General features: G+C 38.9%; 2 protein-coding genes across 4 annotated transcripts; both read left to right on the plus strand.

Moving 5' to 3' along the window:
• Positions 1 to 918: 918 nt before the first annotated feature.
• Positions 919 to 5,919, plus strand: tspan7 (tetraspanin 7). 3 transcript variants are annotated; one of them, XM_017698421.2, is made up of 9 exons: positions 919 to 1,058; positions 1,174 to 1,358; positions 2,346 to 2,534; positions 2,730 to 2,804; positions 2,890 to 2,985; positions 3,279 to 3,434; positions 3,707 to 3,790; positions 3,987 to 4,064; positions 4,377 to 4,676. In XM_017698421.2, the coding sequence occupies exons 2-8, from the start codon at positions 1,272 to 1,274 to the stop codon at positions 4,053 to 4,055; spliced, it is 756 nt and encodes a 251-aa protein (XP_017553910.1). In that variant the 5' UTR covers positions 919 to 1,058; positions 1,174 to 1,271; the 3' UTR covers positions 4,056 to 4,064; positions 4,377 to 4,676. The 3 variants fall into 3 exon arrangements, with proteins under 3 accessions (XP_017553910.1, XP_017553908.1, XP_037396285.1); XM_017698419.2 differs by lacking the exon at positions 4,377 to 4,676 and adding an exon at positions 4,806 to 5,919 and having other exon boundaries at positions 926 to 1,058; XM_037540388.1 differs by lacking the exon at positions 4,377 to 4,676 and adding an exon at positions 4,806 to 5,919 and having other exon boundaries at positions 965 to 1,358.
• Positions 5,920 to 6,348: 429 nt separating this feature from the next.
• Positions 6,349 to 8,002, plus strand: mid1ip1l (MID1 interacting protein 1, like). The gene is made up of 2 exons (XM_017698303.2): positions 6,349 to 6,488; positions 6,748 to 8,002. The coding sequence occupies exon 2, from the start codon at positions 6,809 to 6,811 to the stop codon at positions 7,295 to 7,297; it is 489 nt and encodes a 162-aa protein (XP_017553792.1). The 5' UTR covers positions 6,349 to 6,488; positions 6,748 to 6,808; the 3' UTR covers positions 7,298 to 8,002.
• The last annotated feature ends 9,709 nt before the right edge of the window (positions 8,003 to 17,711 follow it).

Genomic DNA, 17,711 nt, shown 5'->3' on the forward strand with positions numbered 1-17,711 from the left:
CTCCATCTATATACTGATAAACTGCCCATTGCCAAAAATGATTACACATTTCACACACGTTGTATGAGATAATCTGAATCTCTCAGTTCTCCTTAAAAAACTAAGAACAGACAATTTCATAATGTTTTACAAAACTACAGCTTTAACACTACAATATAAAATCTTATGCTTCTTTTGACACGTTTATATGAGCTTTTCTGATACATTTGATTTGCTTTAAAATACAGCCAGTCATCAGAGACGATACCACTGCAGCCAAGAAACATTTACTCATAGTCTGCATCATCCGAGTAAAACTGTCATTGGATGACAAAAGCAAGAGTCACTGAGCTCAAATGTCCCCTAACATGTAGTTACTAACCACACAGTCCGTCCTAACTGGAAAAACAATGTTAATTACATTAAAACTGCCATTTTGACTGAAATAATGACTTAAATACAGAAAATTATTCCCCAGTAGCCAAACCTACTAATTAAACATGCCAGATCACAGTTCTTTATATTTTAATATTAATATGCTTATGCGTACCCAGACTTGGATAACAAATGTTTTAATATCTGTAAAAAAATGCTGCTTCAGCAGCAAACGAAAAAAGTCACGACTAAACTGTCATTTTACTTCAACAGCAAACTAAAATGTAGTTAAATATTTTGTTGTGTACTTTTTTTTAATGTTTTATAAATGACAAACTACATTTAAAAAATGAGAAGAAACTGTTTCAGTTTTCAGTTAAATCAGAAAGATTCCCGGTATTCCAGGATTCTCAGTAGCCAAAACACTGACACATGCACAGACGTTCACTTCTTCAGTCGTGTGTGTGTGTGTGTGTGTGTGTGTGTGTGTGTGTGTGTGTGTGTGTGTGTGTGTGTGTGTGTGTGTGTGTGTGTGTGTGTGTGTGTGTGTGTGTGTGTGTGTGTGTGGCGTTAATAATGAGGCCCTGACCAACTTTAAAGGCTCCTTCGTGTCTGTTTCACACAGAGCGTGTTGAGTGATGAACTGATGTGCTGTGAGAGGACAAACTCTTCACTTTCCTTCTCTCGCTCTACTGAAAGTTCAGGTAAACGGTTATAAAGCTCAGCCTCTCGAGCCCATATCTTTATTCGAAGTGGCTATTCTGCCTCCTCACCGGAAAGTAAAAGCCTTCGATCGCCTACGACATTTCCTTTCTACAGAAGTTTTCCAGCAGGAAAAAAAGTCCCGAAGTTTTCATCCCCCCTCCGAGCAGCGAAAACCAGCCAGTCGCCAGCACGACCAGATTTAAGGAACCGAAATGTCTCCTCCGTCTAGAAGACTGCAGACCAAACCGGTGATAACATGTCTGAAGACCTTTCTGATTTCTTACAGCCTTATATTCTGGGTGAGTTGTGTCTTTCAAGTTATTTACGGGGTGAAAATTGCAGCTTTACTAAATGAAACCGTTAGCTAGCGGAGTTAGCTTAGCTGAGTTAGCCTGCTCTGTGAAGAAAACAATGCGAGGAGCTGCGTTAGCTCCCAGCATCTGCAGCAGAAACAGCGCACATGCACTCAGAACAGCTGCTTGACGGATTTTTAAAAACTTGTTTTGATACTTGAAGGAAAAGCTAAAGGGTACCATCAGTCCTGTGAAACTATTTGCAGCTCACTAATTTGATGGTCATCAGAGATGATGATGATGATGGATTCGCCTCGTATGTGGTTGATGTTTAACTGGCTAGCTGTATCCTTGTTTTTTGTTCTTCTCTTCATTTTTAACACAAAGTAGCCAGCAGTTGGGGGTTGGCCGGCAGAACTGACGTGCTAGATATGTGAAATCGATATGTTCTTGCAAACCTTTGCACTTTTTGTGATGTGGACAGTGTTTAGGGCAGAATGACACGTTTGGGGGGGGGGGGGACGATTTGCTTTGTAACTTGTAGTCCCTCTCTGTAAAAGAGAGTAGTTATTCCAAATGTGTTTGTATGTTGTGAAAAATCAGGTTCCTGTGAGTGTTTTTGATAGTTAAAGACAAGTAGTTAAAAAATAAACTTGGTCTGAATTAGGTCGAGATCCAGGGCGGCAGTTCTGTGTCTTCTATTTATTGCTCCTCGCAGTATGCCAGATGGTCTGATAAGCAGAACCAAACTGAGCACCATGTTTAGATTGAATCAGGCCCTTGGATTCACAGTTAATATTAACATTAACAAAAACTATTTCATAATTATTTTCAGCAAGATACATAAACTGAATATGTTAGCAGTGCAGTGGTATAATTACAGTGTTTGCAAGGGTGTCATCAAGAAAGGGTTAGGACACAAGGCCTGAATCATCACACACAGGCAAATATGAAAAGAAAGACATGTTTCTGAATGTTTCTACTTTTTCTCAGTTCACAGGGGTGATCCTGTTGGCAGTTGGCGTATGGGGAAAAGTTAGTTTGGAGTCCTATCTTTCTCTGGCCTCAGACACAAGCACCAACGCACCATATGTCCTCATTGGCACAGGAGCCATCATCGTCATCTTTGGCCTGTTTGGTTGCTTCGCTACCTGCCGTGGCAGTCCATGGATGCTGAAACTGGTCAGTCATAAACTAAAATGAATATGTTGTGAATATTATACACATGGTAGAATGACAAATTATCTATGACAGACTGTAGACTCCTAATTTGTATCACCAGATTGACACTACACTCTTTAGCTTTTGTCTTATTTGCAGTCAGAAGTCAGAGTTTCTGATGTACATTTATTTCCCTTGCTTTCTTCTTTATTGTAGTATGCAATGTTCCTGATTTTGGTGTTCTTGGCTGAGCTTGTGGCAGGCATTTCAGGCTTTGTTTTCAGACATGAGGTGACATATTGACACATTTGTATTGAATATTTATATGTCTATGACACAAAATGCATCTGATACACATGGACATTTTCTTTATTAGATCAAAGCTGAACTTAAAGATGCCTATTGGAGTGCTGAAAAAAACTACAATACTACGGACAGCAGGAGCCAAGCAGTGGATTCCATCCAGAGAACTGTAAGCATTTTTACTCAACCAGAAAAGCAGTAGAACTTTCAGGAAATCACGCTGTGTTCACTTTTGTCTTTACACTAACTTCTTAAATAATTGTCCGTGTGGAAAACTTTGCTGTCTTTCAGTGTCGTTTTTTTAAACACTAATGTTTTATGGGGATGTACAGCAGATGATGATGATGATGAAGGGGCAAACCAGACTTCAGTATTTATACTGCTTCTTCAGTTGTATCTCTCTCTAGTTTGTCCTTGTCTACTATAATCATATCATTAATGGTATACTCATTTTTTATATAGCTGAAGTGCTGTGGGGTGCATAACTACACAAGCTGGGGAGAGACCGCATACTTCAAGCAGAATGGCATTCCCCTAAGCTGCTGTATGCCACTAGCTAATTGCACCCCTGAAAACCTCAGAGACTTCAAGTTGGCTGAGACTGTGGTATACAAGCAGGTATGATTACAGCCTCCAGTCTATGAACATGGGTCAAATTAATACTGTAACTTATGAGAGATTAAACATTTCTTTAGCTTCCTTTGTTATTAGTTAATATTAGAATGGAAATTTAAAATTAGTTTAAAAACATTATGTAAAATTAATTGTATATCATTTATATGTTGTAGATTTGTACATTATTAAGAAATAGAATTTGCGAGTACTTAAATCATTAAGTCAGAAAATAACATTAAAACAACATTTAAAAGTTACTTTTATTCCTGCCCCAGGGTTGTTTCTCTCTGGTAACAACGGTGTTGGAGGCTAATCTGGGAATCATTGCTGGGATATCTTTTGGAATAGCATTCTTCCAGGTAAAATGCATTAATGTTAAATTACTTAAAAGACACTCTGGACATGTCTTAACCTCTTCAGATAGGGGATGCCTTCATGTGGGAGCCAATACATCTGAAATTCACTAGTACTACTTTAGGGGTAACACATATAAATACGATGGGTGCTTGTGTCCCTGAATATTTGTCTAGTAATCTGTTTTGACTTCCTTTACAGCTTATTGGCGTATTCTTGGCATGCTGTTTGTCTCGCTACATCACCAATAACCAGTATGAAATGGTGTAGGAATCTCCGGTATGTGTGTCTGTCCTGATATAGTGGTCAAAAGTAATCTGAGACACTCTCTGAATACAATTTGTTTTGCTTGTTTAAACCTTTCCCAGTTCGATTCATCATTTATTCATTCATATCCATCAATTTTCTAATAATGAGCAATAACAACCAGGTTACTTATTAACTAAAACAAAAATTATAAAGTAATTGACTGAAAATTGAAGTAAGGCAAGTAAAGGTACTTAAACATTAGTGGGACAAGCATTTGTGTCTATTTCCTTAATAAATGGCCAGTATTTAGCGTAATATTTTGTTGTATATTCCTTCTTTCAGATGGCAGCATGGACCCTTTAAGGCATTGAGCACATACGTTTGTCTCTTTCCACAACTTTAGTACATTTGTCACTCTCAATCTATCTGGAATCTTTCTCAGACATTTTATTACCAAAAGACAATATATATTTAGTCAGGTGTGTTTGATGGCACATTGTGGCTCTCTGTTTTGAATGTGTATGCATTAGTTTTGAAATAAAAAGGTGTGGTTAGGTGAACACAAAGTATTGATTGGTAAGCCATAATGGCGTAGATGAAATGATGTATAAACAAATAAAAAAATGTGGTTGTCTCAAACTACTTCTGAGCACTATAATTATTTTCCCTGAAGTTTGTAAAAGCCATTCATTTGTGTTTGCCAGTATAAATGAACTACATTGACACAGGTGTTATTAGTCCTCATTTCCTGTCATTCTTGTGTGTTTGTAGGATGCAGACATGAGGTCACTCAAGATGGTCTCTGACACAAAGGGAAAACCATATACTTTTAGTATTGTGTGCACATGTCTTACTTCATTTCATTTTTAGAAACCCCCCAGCTGCTTTTAAAAAAACAGTGTGTTGTCGACTAGATGGAAGGGAAAGAATTATTTTCTTAGATAAGGGATCATATATTTTCACAATGGTTCATCATGATGCAATTATGTGTGTTTTGTAGAGTGTTAATGAAGTTTAAGAAATAGAAGGGTTTAGCATTTTGTAAGTTTAAGCCATTGTTAAACCATTAGTGTCTATTGTTGGTGGTGCAACAGATAAATGTACACATTGATGGGTTTATCTGAATTAGTTGGTATTAACATGTGCTAAAACTCTGAATTTGGTATTCATTAGTAAAGTTTTTCTCAGTGTTTTGAATTGCAAATTGTTGTTAACTTTGAAATGATTTGAACCGATGGAGGCCAGTTTGGGTTAAATAACTCTAAGTGATGTTATGATGTGGCCTTGTAAGCCCCAGCCTTATTTCAAATAATAATGCCTTACAAATGTTGAGCTATTTTCAAGGGTCAGCATTTAATATACAGAGGGTCCACTGATTTTGTAAAAATGCTGTGGTTTTTGCCTTGGTGTATCTGAATGAAAATAATTGTATAATAAATATATTCCTTGCTTTTGTTAATTAATAAATGGCTTTACTGTACTAATCTAACAGAAAATGCTCATTCCCTGAAACTCACAACGAAGACGACCATACCTGACCTGGGGAAGACGTATCTTTCTGGAAAAAAAAAAAAACATTCCTGTAGTTTTCTGCTTTGTGTGTAACACATACTAATAATGATAAAAAATAATAATAATGCTCATTTTTAAACACTGGTATTTTTCCCCAACTCTCTGAGGTCATCTGCCAGCATTTAAGTCTGAATTGTACTCTGGGCACTACATTTCATGGTCATATATGTCTGAAGGATCAGTTACCCTTTAAAGCATGTTTACTTTGTAGCTTACATATCTTTCTGTACAAGTTCAGTGTTAATAGTTTGTTGTTCAGTTGTGGAAACAGCATGTAAAATACTTGAAAAAAAAAATAAACAAACGTAACTTATTTGACGGGGTTGTGTGAAATCACTTACCGAACTGAGATACTAACTGCAGTGCTCGAGCATTAGTTACCTCCGAGAGGAAAAATCTCAAGCAGTAAGTCGATATCAAGCCTGGGTGCCAGCGCTCGTTTCTCAACAGGTTAGCGCCCCTAACTCAAGAAATACGGCAGGTGGCAGCATTAAGCCATGCCTAAGCACTCGGACACCATTAATTGTGCCATTTTACAGCCTGGAAAGACCAGAAACGTATGAATTTGTGGGAATGCATCATCAAACAATGGACTGAATTGCACTGGTCCGTGTTGAAAGCAATATAAGAATACAGTCTCAATTCGAAGGTCGCACAATAGGCTAAAACCGTGATTGGCTAGTCTGACTGTCAGTCATACACTAGGTTCTCTCTCATTGGTTGAACCTGCCCTCGATGCATTATATAAAGCTCTCAGCTGCTTCTGCAGCCGGTAGAACAGGGACTCGGGTGTTCTGTCTTAGGGGCGAGTGAGGAGCCGGTGAAACACAAATCTGGCCAAACTCTGAGAGGAAAATTGGTATAGCCTCCGGTTTAATCCAGGTTAGTCGTGGTGGTTCTTCATTTCCTTTTTCTCTTCTGTGTCGTGATGCATTGTGAGCTGCGTTGCTCAGCGTGTAGCAGGAGCGTGCTCTTTCGTGTCTGCTAGTAGGAGAGACCGTGCTGATAGAGTTTACTCTGTGTTTATCATTCACTAGTGGTGGTGGTATTCGCCTGTAAACCTGGTAAAAGGCTAAATTTACTAACGTTAACTTGTTTTTCAGTCACTCTGCATGTCTGACGCACTGTGTTCTCTCCTCAGGATCCACCGGTCTTCTGATAACCAACTTGTCTACTGGTATAGCTCTTCAAACAACCTCATCATGATGCAGATCTGCCAGGACTCCTACTGCAATAAGCACTCGCTGCTGAACGTGATGAACCGCTTCATAGCGGCGGCCAACAACATGGACGAGACCATCATGGTGCCCAGCCTGCTGAGGGACGTCCCCCTTGACGAGGAGGACGAGGCCTCTATCACTCAAAACAACAATGATAACGAGCCCACCTGTCCAGGCAAACAGAGGGACATGTACGAGCACTACCTGCTGCTGAAGTCTATTAAGAATGAGATGGAGTGGGGCTTGCTGAAAAGGGAGATGACTGGTGGGGCCAGCTTCCTGGAGATGGCTGTGAAGCAGGAGGAGCAGCAGGTGAACGGCGGGCCAGCTGAGGACTGCTCTGATCTAGAGGGCCAGTTCCACTTTCACCTCCGTGGACTTTTTGGGGTTCTGTCCAAGCTGACTGTGCAGGCTGACCATCTCACAAATCGTTATAAAAGAGAAATTGGTGGTGGCAGTCTGCTAAGATAGGAACAATGACCTAGACCTGATACTGACTTATTGCTGAAGCTTTTTTTCCCCTGGGAGGTAATGGACAAGCACTGGGCTAAGAGACCAAGATTGCTTCTTGGGCTATCTGAATTTGATTTGATAATCTCTTTCTGAGCAGTGATGCACCTAAACTTTGGTCACTTTCCAGCTGCACAAATAGTCATGTGTCCTGCTCTGATTAGTTAAACTGAGATTGTGTGGGTTGAAAAGGGCAGTGAAAGTACATCTTATTGCTGTTGAAGTCTCATTCTGGCCTTATCAAGTCCCTTCATTTCAGAATGTGTATTGGAGGGCCTTGATGCTATATGGCTTTAAAAACCTGCTATAGATGTGGTAAGAAAGTGCTTTGAGTTTGGGACTTGTTGGGGGAAACCTTGAATGCTGGTAATTCTGTTTCTTCCTTTACATTTAACCTGAATTCGGTAGTATTTAGTTTGGTCAACTCTACTCAATGAGCTTTAACAAGATTCATTTTAGCGTACTGCATCTGCACTCCTCAAGCAGAAATGGTGTGCCTTGTTTTTTGCATACAAGGGATGCATTTCCTGTTCATTGCATCAGTCTGGCCTGTCTGAACACTTTTGTTACTACTTATTTTAAGGAATTTGTTTGTTCTAAAATTTCTAATTTTATATGAATTGTAAAGCAGTATGAATATAAAATAAAGTAGACTTTTTTTTTACATTGCTCTTGTTCTCTTGGAAAGGTAAGCATGTCTTCAGCTCATCTGGGTAATATTGCAAATCCTCAGATTATCTGGTTTAGTAAGCTGTGCATTATGCCTTCATGAAATGCACCATTCAACTGGCATGTTTAAACCTGAATACTGTCTCCTGAATGGTTGTCATTACACACCCTGAATCCTACTTAAGGCTCTCTGATCAAAACCACAATCTGAACCTTATTCCTAGTAGTGTTTTATCTCTTGGCTGCTGTTATGTAACTAGGTTGGAGTAACAGCGTGAAGACATTGTCTCGTAGTGCATTTTGAATGGTTCATCTCTAACCATTCTTCTGCTGTGCAATTTGAGGTCTGGTGTTTTAAGTCGGTCTTGAGTCAACAAATCCTCACATGAGAACAGCTGCTTGATTCTTCTAGCTGTGTGGTATGGGTTGGGATTACTTGTTCTATAACAAACTGCTTCTTGGCTATTATACCTTCTTATAGTTCTTATCTCCTTAGCTGCCTGGCTTGGCAGCATCAGGTGCGGAAAGGGATTTATCTTCATAAACAGGACTGGCCTGGTCTTCCACCCCACATCTGAATCATTCTCCTGGTACTTCCCCTTAGCAACAGTTCTTTCAACTGCAGCCAAACAATGTATTTTCCTTTCCCACACCAAGGCACAGTGGTGATTAAACAGTCGGGCGGGGGGGGGGGATGTAAGGAAAATCACAGACCATTTAAAAACAAACTGACCCCAGTGACTGCTAGGGTCCGTCCTCCATGAAGACTGCAAGCTGATGCTCACTTCATCCAGATTGTAGCATGATCTCAGAAAACAATCTGTCAAAGGTGGTCAAACCATGTGTAGAACATAAACTGACAAGTGGAAAATGGGTATATCTTGCATTGCAGTTCATTAATTACAGTACCGTGCGAGTCAGATACCCGCTTTCACTTATTTAATTTCTTGGCAAAATGGCCATTAAGAAAAATTTTTTTCATTTTCAGCAGGTATTTCTGAGGAGCTCAAGAATAAGGCAATCCCCTAGCAGAATGAAGGGGAAAATGAAAAGAAAATAAATGGGGACAATAGACATTTCCAAAGCTGGATATAGAAAAAATGAGACTCTTAACTATACAAGACCTGGTCGACCACAAATACACTCACCATCAGATACACAGGTCAGATTAAAAAAAAGTACACAGGTGTTTCTGTCCATGCTTCCACTTCAGTGCTAGTCTGAAAGGATGTGTAGCTGTCACAAAGTCAATACTGAGAGAAGGAAATATATGAGGAAGAAAGACTAAGAATGAACTTTGGAGGTAGATTTCTTTGAAAAGCTGAAAGCAAGCCTCCTGAAAGCAATGGCGGCTGTAATATAGGTTAAAATTTTAAAGGTTAATTGATGTTTTCTGTTAAGTGTATGTTTTGAAGCTGAAGAAACAATAACATAGTGACTAAATAAATGAAGGGTCATCTCTGCCTTTTACACAATGCAGTATACATTATGGTCTGGTGCTCTGAAACAACTAGTATTAAGTACCTTGTTACAGTTTTGTTTTCTTACATTTAGTAAGTTATTACTATTTAAACATGCAAATAAACATGTGTTTTTAATGTGTGTTTACTGCAGGTTGTATTTTTATCATCCTCAGATGAGAAGCTTGAACCAGTGTATAAACACTGGTACTGCAAAATTTGACACTCCGACATCATTACTGGGAAACTGCCACTGAGTCACGTTGCATCTCACCTCATCTGTACCCTGCAAAACATCTAGATCATAAAGATACTTAGTCACTACACATCTCTTCGATCTCATATGTTTTGAAAGATCCCCAGCTTTGCTCTATTGGTGCTGACGAAATAAATTACAGCACAGTGAACTGAAAGTGTTGCAGCATTGTGAAGGTCATTTTTAAAGGTACATTTTATTGTCTGGTCAGATGCAAGAAATCTCAATCAGAGTTCAACAAGTTAGACTAAACTGTTTATTGCCATATTTTAGATTCAGGATCTAAAAGATAGGAGACTTGTTTTTTAAGGTTTTGAATGGTTGATTCTGAATTATGGACATTGCCCAATGGATAATAAAACCTATTTTTAATATGGAATGATTTCTTGTTTTTGTTTTTGTATTGATGAGATGCTCTGCATGTGTCATGGTTGTATAAAAAGGTCATCACAGCGTGCTTCTATTCTTTGGTGAGTATCTGATGCCGGGACGCTTGACCATGACAGACAGGCGACGGCAGGAAAACTAGGATACACATGTTGTACAAAAGCATGGCAGTATCTGAGTCACAGACTCAGGCAGCAGAGCACGGCGTGACTGCATGATCAGGCCGACGAGACTTGGCAGGTTGCTTTCAGTCGGCATGCCGCTGTGACAGCTGTCCAGACCATGCAGAGTTATGTTCTCTGTCACTTGCCAGACACTTTCTCAACAGGAATAAAATAAATGAGTGCATGGATGAGCTGAATGTGCCAACATATACCACCATCTGTGCCTATTTATCCAGAGAATACCTAATGTAATTTAAGGGTAAGTCTACGATTTAGTGTTATCACAAGTTGCGGCAATTTAATGGTGGCATTTGCCGATCCAGCCTTAAAGTCTGATAAGAAATTGCTGACATCATACCGTAGTCACAGTAAGACAACATCAAGGGTTCACTAACAGTAAGCACAGAACACCAACCTGATTTATGGTCATCATAATCATAAAGTGTTTCAGTTGACTCACAGTAAAGCCTTAGATATTTACAAGGATTGTGTTATGATCTATGTTAACCCAAGACTAATTGAGATCATCATTTACTGGGCAGTTTCTATTAGAAGGTGACTGTCTTACAACTTAACCCCTAAATTTCAGCTTATCTAATAATAATTTTTTTCAATGTTTAAAAAGTTTTTTTGCTTAATTTCTTTTAAACTGAAGTTAAAAGATTTAGATTCACCATGTGTTACATTTATACACTTAAAGATTTATATAATATTAACTTGTGAATGAATATGAATGTCCTGTGTTTTCGTGTCAATACCAAAACACAAACAGTTTTATTCCTTAGGTGGATCATTCATTTTGCCACACCCTTGCATTTCAGAGCAGGAAGTGAGACTCCATCCATGTCCCTCATGGCCATATTGTAAAGTAAATGTGTTTTGAAGTAAATGTGTCCCAAAGTCTGAAAATGTTAACCTTAGTGTGGAACTTGTGTGTAAAATTCTCATTATCAAATGTGTGTACAACTGTTTTTGAGCTAGGCTTAAAATGAGCTACAATTCAAACTATCAGCACAATTCCAAAACATTTGTTTTAGAGACATTATTATTGTATTAATATTGACAATATAGTTCAATAACTCTAAGCAAATTCCATATACTCTCTTATATTACACCATATATTCTCTTAATTTACCATTTTATCTGATCAGATTTTAAATTTTTTCTGATAAGATATATAAAAATGTTGATAGATAATATTTTCATCAAATCAGATTACCACGAAAAAATCCACAGGTATTTATGTCTATTCTTTACTGTAAGAAGACAACTGAATGCAATGGGTCTGAAAGGATGTGTTGCTGTCAAGAAACTACTAATGAGAAAGTGAGAAAATACAAAAGAGAAGAACATTTGCACATGAAGCTAGACATCTGAGATACAGAGTAAGGTTTTAAGGACCGATGAGTCTAAATTTTAGATCTATGGAAGTGACAGAAGGCAGTGTGAATGCTGCCGAAGTAATTAAAGACTCTTCAATGTCTACAACCATCAGTCAAGCATGACTGAAGGTTTCTTGAATAATGATAAGTACAAAAAATGTCATAAATAATGCAGTATCCCCCTGAAAGAAGTTAATTATATAGCTAGATAATGACCCCAAACTTACTGCTGAGAAGATCAGGCTGTACTTATCAAACAAAGAAGCTGGTGATGTTCTCAGAACAATGGGCTGGCTGCCCCAGAACCCAGACCTTAACATCACTGAATCGCTTGTGTTTGGGATTACATGGACTGTGAGAAACAGAAAATGCAACCTTTCTTGCATGAAACAAATCTCCTGAAAAGAATGGGACCTATAATATAAACAAAGAGTGGATATACTGAGAATTTTGTTATGTTTAGTTGTTAAGGCTTCAGTGTAATTTTTCATTTAATACGTTTTCTGCTTTTTTTTTTCCCCTGACGCTGAAAAACAAATAATGTATTTAACAGCCATTGCAACTGGATATTAAATAGGTGTATGTGCACTACATCAGAAATCTAATAGTATTCATGGCTGCTAGAGGTTGGTACAGGGTGGCCACACGGTGGCTTTCCCTCTACCATCCATTGTAATTGTGTCTGGATGTTGAGTGTGAACTTGGTGGATCAGCTGGTAAGGATAAGGCGACTCTCACCCCATTTAGCTTTACAATACTCAGCCTTGTGCCGTATAATGAGAGCCTGTGTGCTCCATGACAGCACTGCCTCGCTCCCTCAGCACAGCGGTCACAATAGTGAAAGAGACGATCCACTTTCACATGCTGTGGTCATTCAAACCCCCAGTGGCCTGAGAACATCTCACGATGGGCAGAATTTCATTGGGTTTAGCCCATTAGATCAGTTGCCCAGACAACCCAGTGACTGTGCCTTCAGGAAACCAATGCAGACATCTTAATTACACCAAAAAGCAATATAACTATTATTACTTTGTATCATTACCTTTTCTTTATTATCTGGATCATAAACCAATTTTTGGCTGCACCAGAAGACTTGATGATGATAAGAGAGTTCAAAATGTGCTTTGAGTTCACTGTATGGGAATGCAAGCGGATTAATACATGGCAACACAATAGGATGTTAAGCAGGCCATTTGCTTAGAGTGAAGCATTAGGGAAAGTATGGTAATTACTGGAGAGAGTTTAGTAACTAGATACTACTTTTGTAAAGGGGTATGCAGGACAGGTCAGCAGGTCCTTAAAGCCCCTTAGTTTACTACCTTTCACAAACCATACTACAAAACACAAAGTTCTTAACTTTAACACTTGCTTTATTCCAAGGAACTTAGGACCATTCATCATCAAATATTTGCTAATGTTTTGTGCATGCTCTAACTAATGTGAAGCTCTGCTAGTGTACCTGCTGATCTGCTTTGAGGTCAGGAACATTGTGTTCCTTTTTTGCAGATGGCCTTCCCTCTGAGCTCTTACTGCACTGTGCAAGCCCACAGACACGCCTCCTCACTCCGCAGTTTGTTACAGGAAACCCTGCCTGCAGACTGTCTAATGTAGTGGATCAACACAGCACGACTTCTGTCTGCGAAGAACAGGCTAAGCGTGGTCTCTCTGACAAGATACTGACATTACACCTTATCTGTGAAAAGGGTGAAGGTGGAAATAGAAGGTGAGCCAAAAAGCAACAAAAATCAATAATGTAATCTTTTTTTTTTACATCAAAGCTGCCTAAGCTGACTGATGAAACCTATTTTACAGTGACATTTATTTCTCTGTACATGCAATGAACAGTAAGCAGATTTCATAGAGGTTTCCCTGCTATTTTAAGGGTCTTAGCTCAGGTTGCGTTGCTTGCCAGTGGGCCAAAATGTCTAGGCACCCTTCTACTAGAGGCACAACCTACATTAAAAGCAGGCCTTCCATGTAGGACATGGACAGAGTACATGATTGGCCTTCGTGCAAAACGTGTAGCTGGAGGAATGCATGGAGGTTATATAACTGAGTGGGTGTGGAGCTGAGCTGGAGCTGTTTAGGGCCTGACACACATGGTCGCCTTATTTCTCTCCATTCAACGTTCAGTGCCATCAGCTGTCACTCAGGCCACTCAACATGGCTGATGGTGGTCTTATCTCTTCACCTCGTGACCAGTCTCAGCTGGTTCAGTTCAGCTCCACCTCTAGATGATATGCTTTCCAATCTACTCTGACTCATAATTCACTTTTAACCACATTTCCCGATGTGCTTCCTTGTAAATTGTGTACTTTGAGACAGGCCATAAGGATGTCCTGCTGTGAAAATTCACAAAGCTTACCTTGTTGATTATTCTTGAAATTATGCAGGAAAACAAGTCTTGAATGTGGTATATAAAACAGCACTATTCTTAAATGCACTAATTTTTATACAATCCCAATTCCAATGAAGTTGGGACATTGTGTAAAACATAAATAAAAACAGAATACAATGATTTGCAAATCCTTTTCAACATATATTCAATTGAAAACACTACAAAGATAAGATATTTAATGTTCAAACGGATAAACTTTATTGTTTTTTGCAAATATTCACTCATTTTGAATTTGATGTCTGCAACACGTTCCAAAGAAGTTGGGACAGGGGCAACAAAAGGCTGGGAAAGTTGAGGAATGCTCAAAAAAACACCTCTTTGGAACATTCCACAGGTGAACAGGTTAACTGAAAACAGGTGAGTGTCATGATTGGGTATAAAGGCAGCATCCCTGAAAGGCTCAGTCGTTCACAAGCAAGGATGTGAACAACTGCGTGAGCAAATAGTCCAACAGTTTAAGAACAACGTTTCTCAAAGTGCAATTGCAAGGAATTTAGGGATTTCATCATCTACAGTCCATAATATCATCAAAAGATTCAGAGAATCTGGAGAAATCTCTGCAAGTAAGCGTCAAGGCAGAAAACCATCATTGAATGCACGTGATGCCTCTGATGATAAGGGGGTGTGTTAGTGCCCATGGTATGGGTAACTTACACATCTGTGAAGGCACCATTAATGCTGAAAGGTACATACAGGTTTTGGAGCAACATATGCTGCCATCCAAGCCACGTCTTTTTCAGGGACGTCCCTGCTTATTTCAGCAAGACAATGCCAAGCCACATTCTGCACGTGTTACAACAGCGTGGCTTCATAGTAAAAGAGTGCAGGTACTAGACTGGCCTGCCTGCAGTCCAGACCTGTCTCCCATTGAAAACGTGTGGTGCATTATGAAGCGCAAAATATGACGACAGAGACCCCGGACTGAGCAACTGAAGTTCAGCATTAAGCAAGAATGGGAAAGAATTACACTTAAAAAGCTTCAACAATTAGTGTCCTCAGTTCCCAAACACTTATTGAGTGTTGTTAAAAGGAAAGGTGATGTAACACAGTGGTAAACATGCACCTGTCCCAAATTCTTTGGAACGTGTTGCAGACATCAAATTCAAAATGAGTGAATATTTGAAAAAAACAATAAAGTTTATCTGTTTGAACATGAAATATCTTGTCTTTGTAGTCTATTCAATTGAATATAGGTTGAAAAGGATTTGCAAATCATCATATTCTGTTTTTATTTATGTTTTACACAACGTCCCACCTTCACTGGAATTGGGGTTGTGATATATGCACTTCTGTTATGCACTTAAGAGGTTCATGCGCATTTATGTACAAAACAGTCATAATTCAATTTTATACAATTTCACTTTGTTTATAGATTGTTTGGTTTTGTTGCTGCATGTCAAGACAGGTATTTGTAAATGACCTACACTAACACACCACCACCACGTCAGTGTTACTGTAGAGCTGAGAATCATCCACCACCCAAATAGTACGTGCCCTGTGAGGGTCCATGGGGGTCCTGACCACTGAAGAACAGGGTAAAAGACGACTGTTGGAACAAAACCTTGTATCTCCGTTTTGCCTTTTTGTACTTTTTTTACAGAATTTGAGCTGACCTTTACAATGTGCCAAAAGTTCAGGATCAATAGACCAACAGAAATGCTCCAAAGTGCTTGGTGCTATTTTATTGATATTTTGTTTTGCGCTCCTCAAGCTCACGCAGTTAAAAACATAGTTTTAACTAAACAGCAATACTGCTGTTTTCAAAAAGTAAAGGTCAAAGTTGATTGTATTCATGCATATGCAAAGTCAAAAGCATTTCCCATCAAAAATTAAGAAAGAGTGAAGAACATTTTGTTCATCCATCCATCCATCCATCCATCCATTTTCTAAGCTGCTTCTCCCTCAGGGTCACGGGTGGGGTGCTGGAGCCTATCCTAGCGGACATCGGGCGGAAGGCTGGATACACCCTGGACAGGTCAACATTTCTTTTCTTTTTGTTTTTTCTCTCAAGGTCCACTTATAACATTTGAGTGGTTAAATGTATCAAAATGGTCATAATTTATTGTTACATGACAATTTTCCAACCTCTCTTTATCCCTTAAACTTACACATGCTGTCTTTATTATTGTGCGTTTATATGTAATTTACCCCTGTTCTGACTGGCTACCCTGTCTCCTGTATCCTGCCTCATTTAAAATGCACTCAGAGCTGAAACACACCTTAGAACCTCTCTATGAATGTGTAGTGCTGAACTGCTGTAGGCTGAGTAGGTGGATAGATGGAAACAAGTTGGTTCTTGTAACCTCACAGAAACACTGGACTCAAAACATGTTGTATTAGCAGCACAATTACCATATATGGACTGTGTGGACTGTGTAGTGAATAGTACCTATTGAAAGTTAAACAAGGTTTACATATGAAATTCAGTTTTCCAGTAAATGGACCCTTTGGACTTCTTTTTTTGATATAAATGTGTCCTAAAATCTGAAAATCAGCATGTAACCTCACTAATGGTCACAAGTTATGTATACCTTTTTATGATTTTATGAAAATATTCCATGATTCCATGTGTCTACATGTGCAAAGCTGTTTGCTAGTCACATGCTGGCTGGCATTTTTAAATTATGCCCAAAATTTGTTCAAATTAAACTAACCTACCAAAACATATGATAAAGTTTTGTAAGCATTTTGTTATATTACTATGGAAAGGACTATTATTAATTTTAATAAAATAAATACATTTAAAGCATAGGGTCACTATGGATTTTAGTTTAAAGTCTAAGTCAGTTAAAAATATAAAATACGTTTTCAACTCTGAACTAATTAGGTAGAAAGATCCATATACGCTCTGTCTGAGAATGCAATCTATACAATATATGTTCAGAGATTTGTGACTCCTGCACAGGACAGTGACATGTCAGCTGTGAATATCATGGCAAGGTACCTTGGTTTCTCCTAGGCTTGTCAAATAGAGTACGACATATGGCACTGGTTGCTTGACAGTCATTCTAATTCTACTTATTTTTAGCGTCCAAGAATATCTGGCCCTTAAAAAGTGCACAGTCAGAAATAGCAACAGATTACATCCGATTGAAGGCTGGTTAATAGCAGCTGGGGGGGGATTAAATTAATGGCATTAATCAGTGACAACTGTGTTCCACCATTACTAAGCACAGCTGCCCGAAGCATGTCAATGCATATAAAGCATGATAAGAAACCTAGGAAAGAGATTCTTTATTGCTTCTACTAAAATAAGCATTCAAACCCTTTAGAAAAAGGTTGAAGTGCATCAGTTCACTGTAATACTGGCCTGATTCACCACTGTGGGAATTTGGGCCAAGCAATTCCAGTATTAAAATGGTAACCTAGTTAACATGTAAGTGGCGGCTTGCTCAAGCTGTGAGAAGCTTTTCCCTTCTTTAGAAGAGAGGTTTTTAGAAGGGAACTAGCAGAAGAGGAAGCATCTGTCTGTGCTCAATTAAAGAAAAAGGCCAGGCTCGCAGGACCTCCCCTTTCTGAAGGCTTTGAAAGCGAACTCTTACATAACCTTACTTTTGACAAAGGAAAAAGCAGTGGTCGAACTCCCTGAACCCTGCAACAGCAGATAGAGCTTAAGGAGTGAATGAATTACAAGTTGCTCTACTTTGTGTAGGGCCATC

The sequence above is a fragment of the Pygocentrus nattereri genome, chromosome 8 (genome assembly GCF_015220715.1).
Source record: "Pygocentrus nattereri isolate fPygNat1 chromosome 8, fPygNat1.pri, whole genome shotgun sequence".
Lineage (NCBI taxonomy): Eukaryota > Metazoa > Chordata > Actinopteri > Characiformes > Serrasalmidae > Pygocentrus > Pygocentrus nattereri.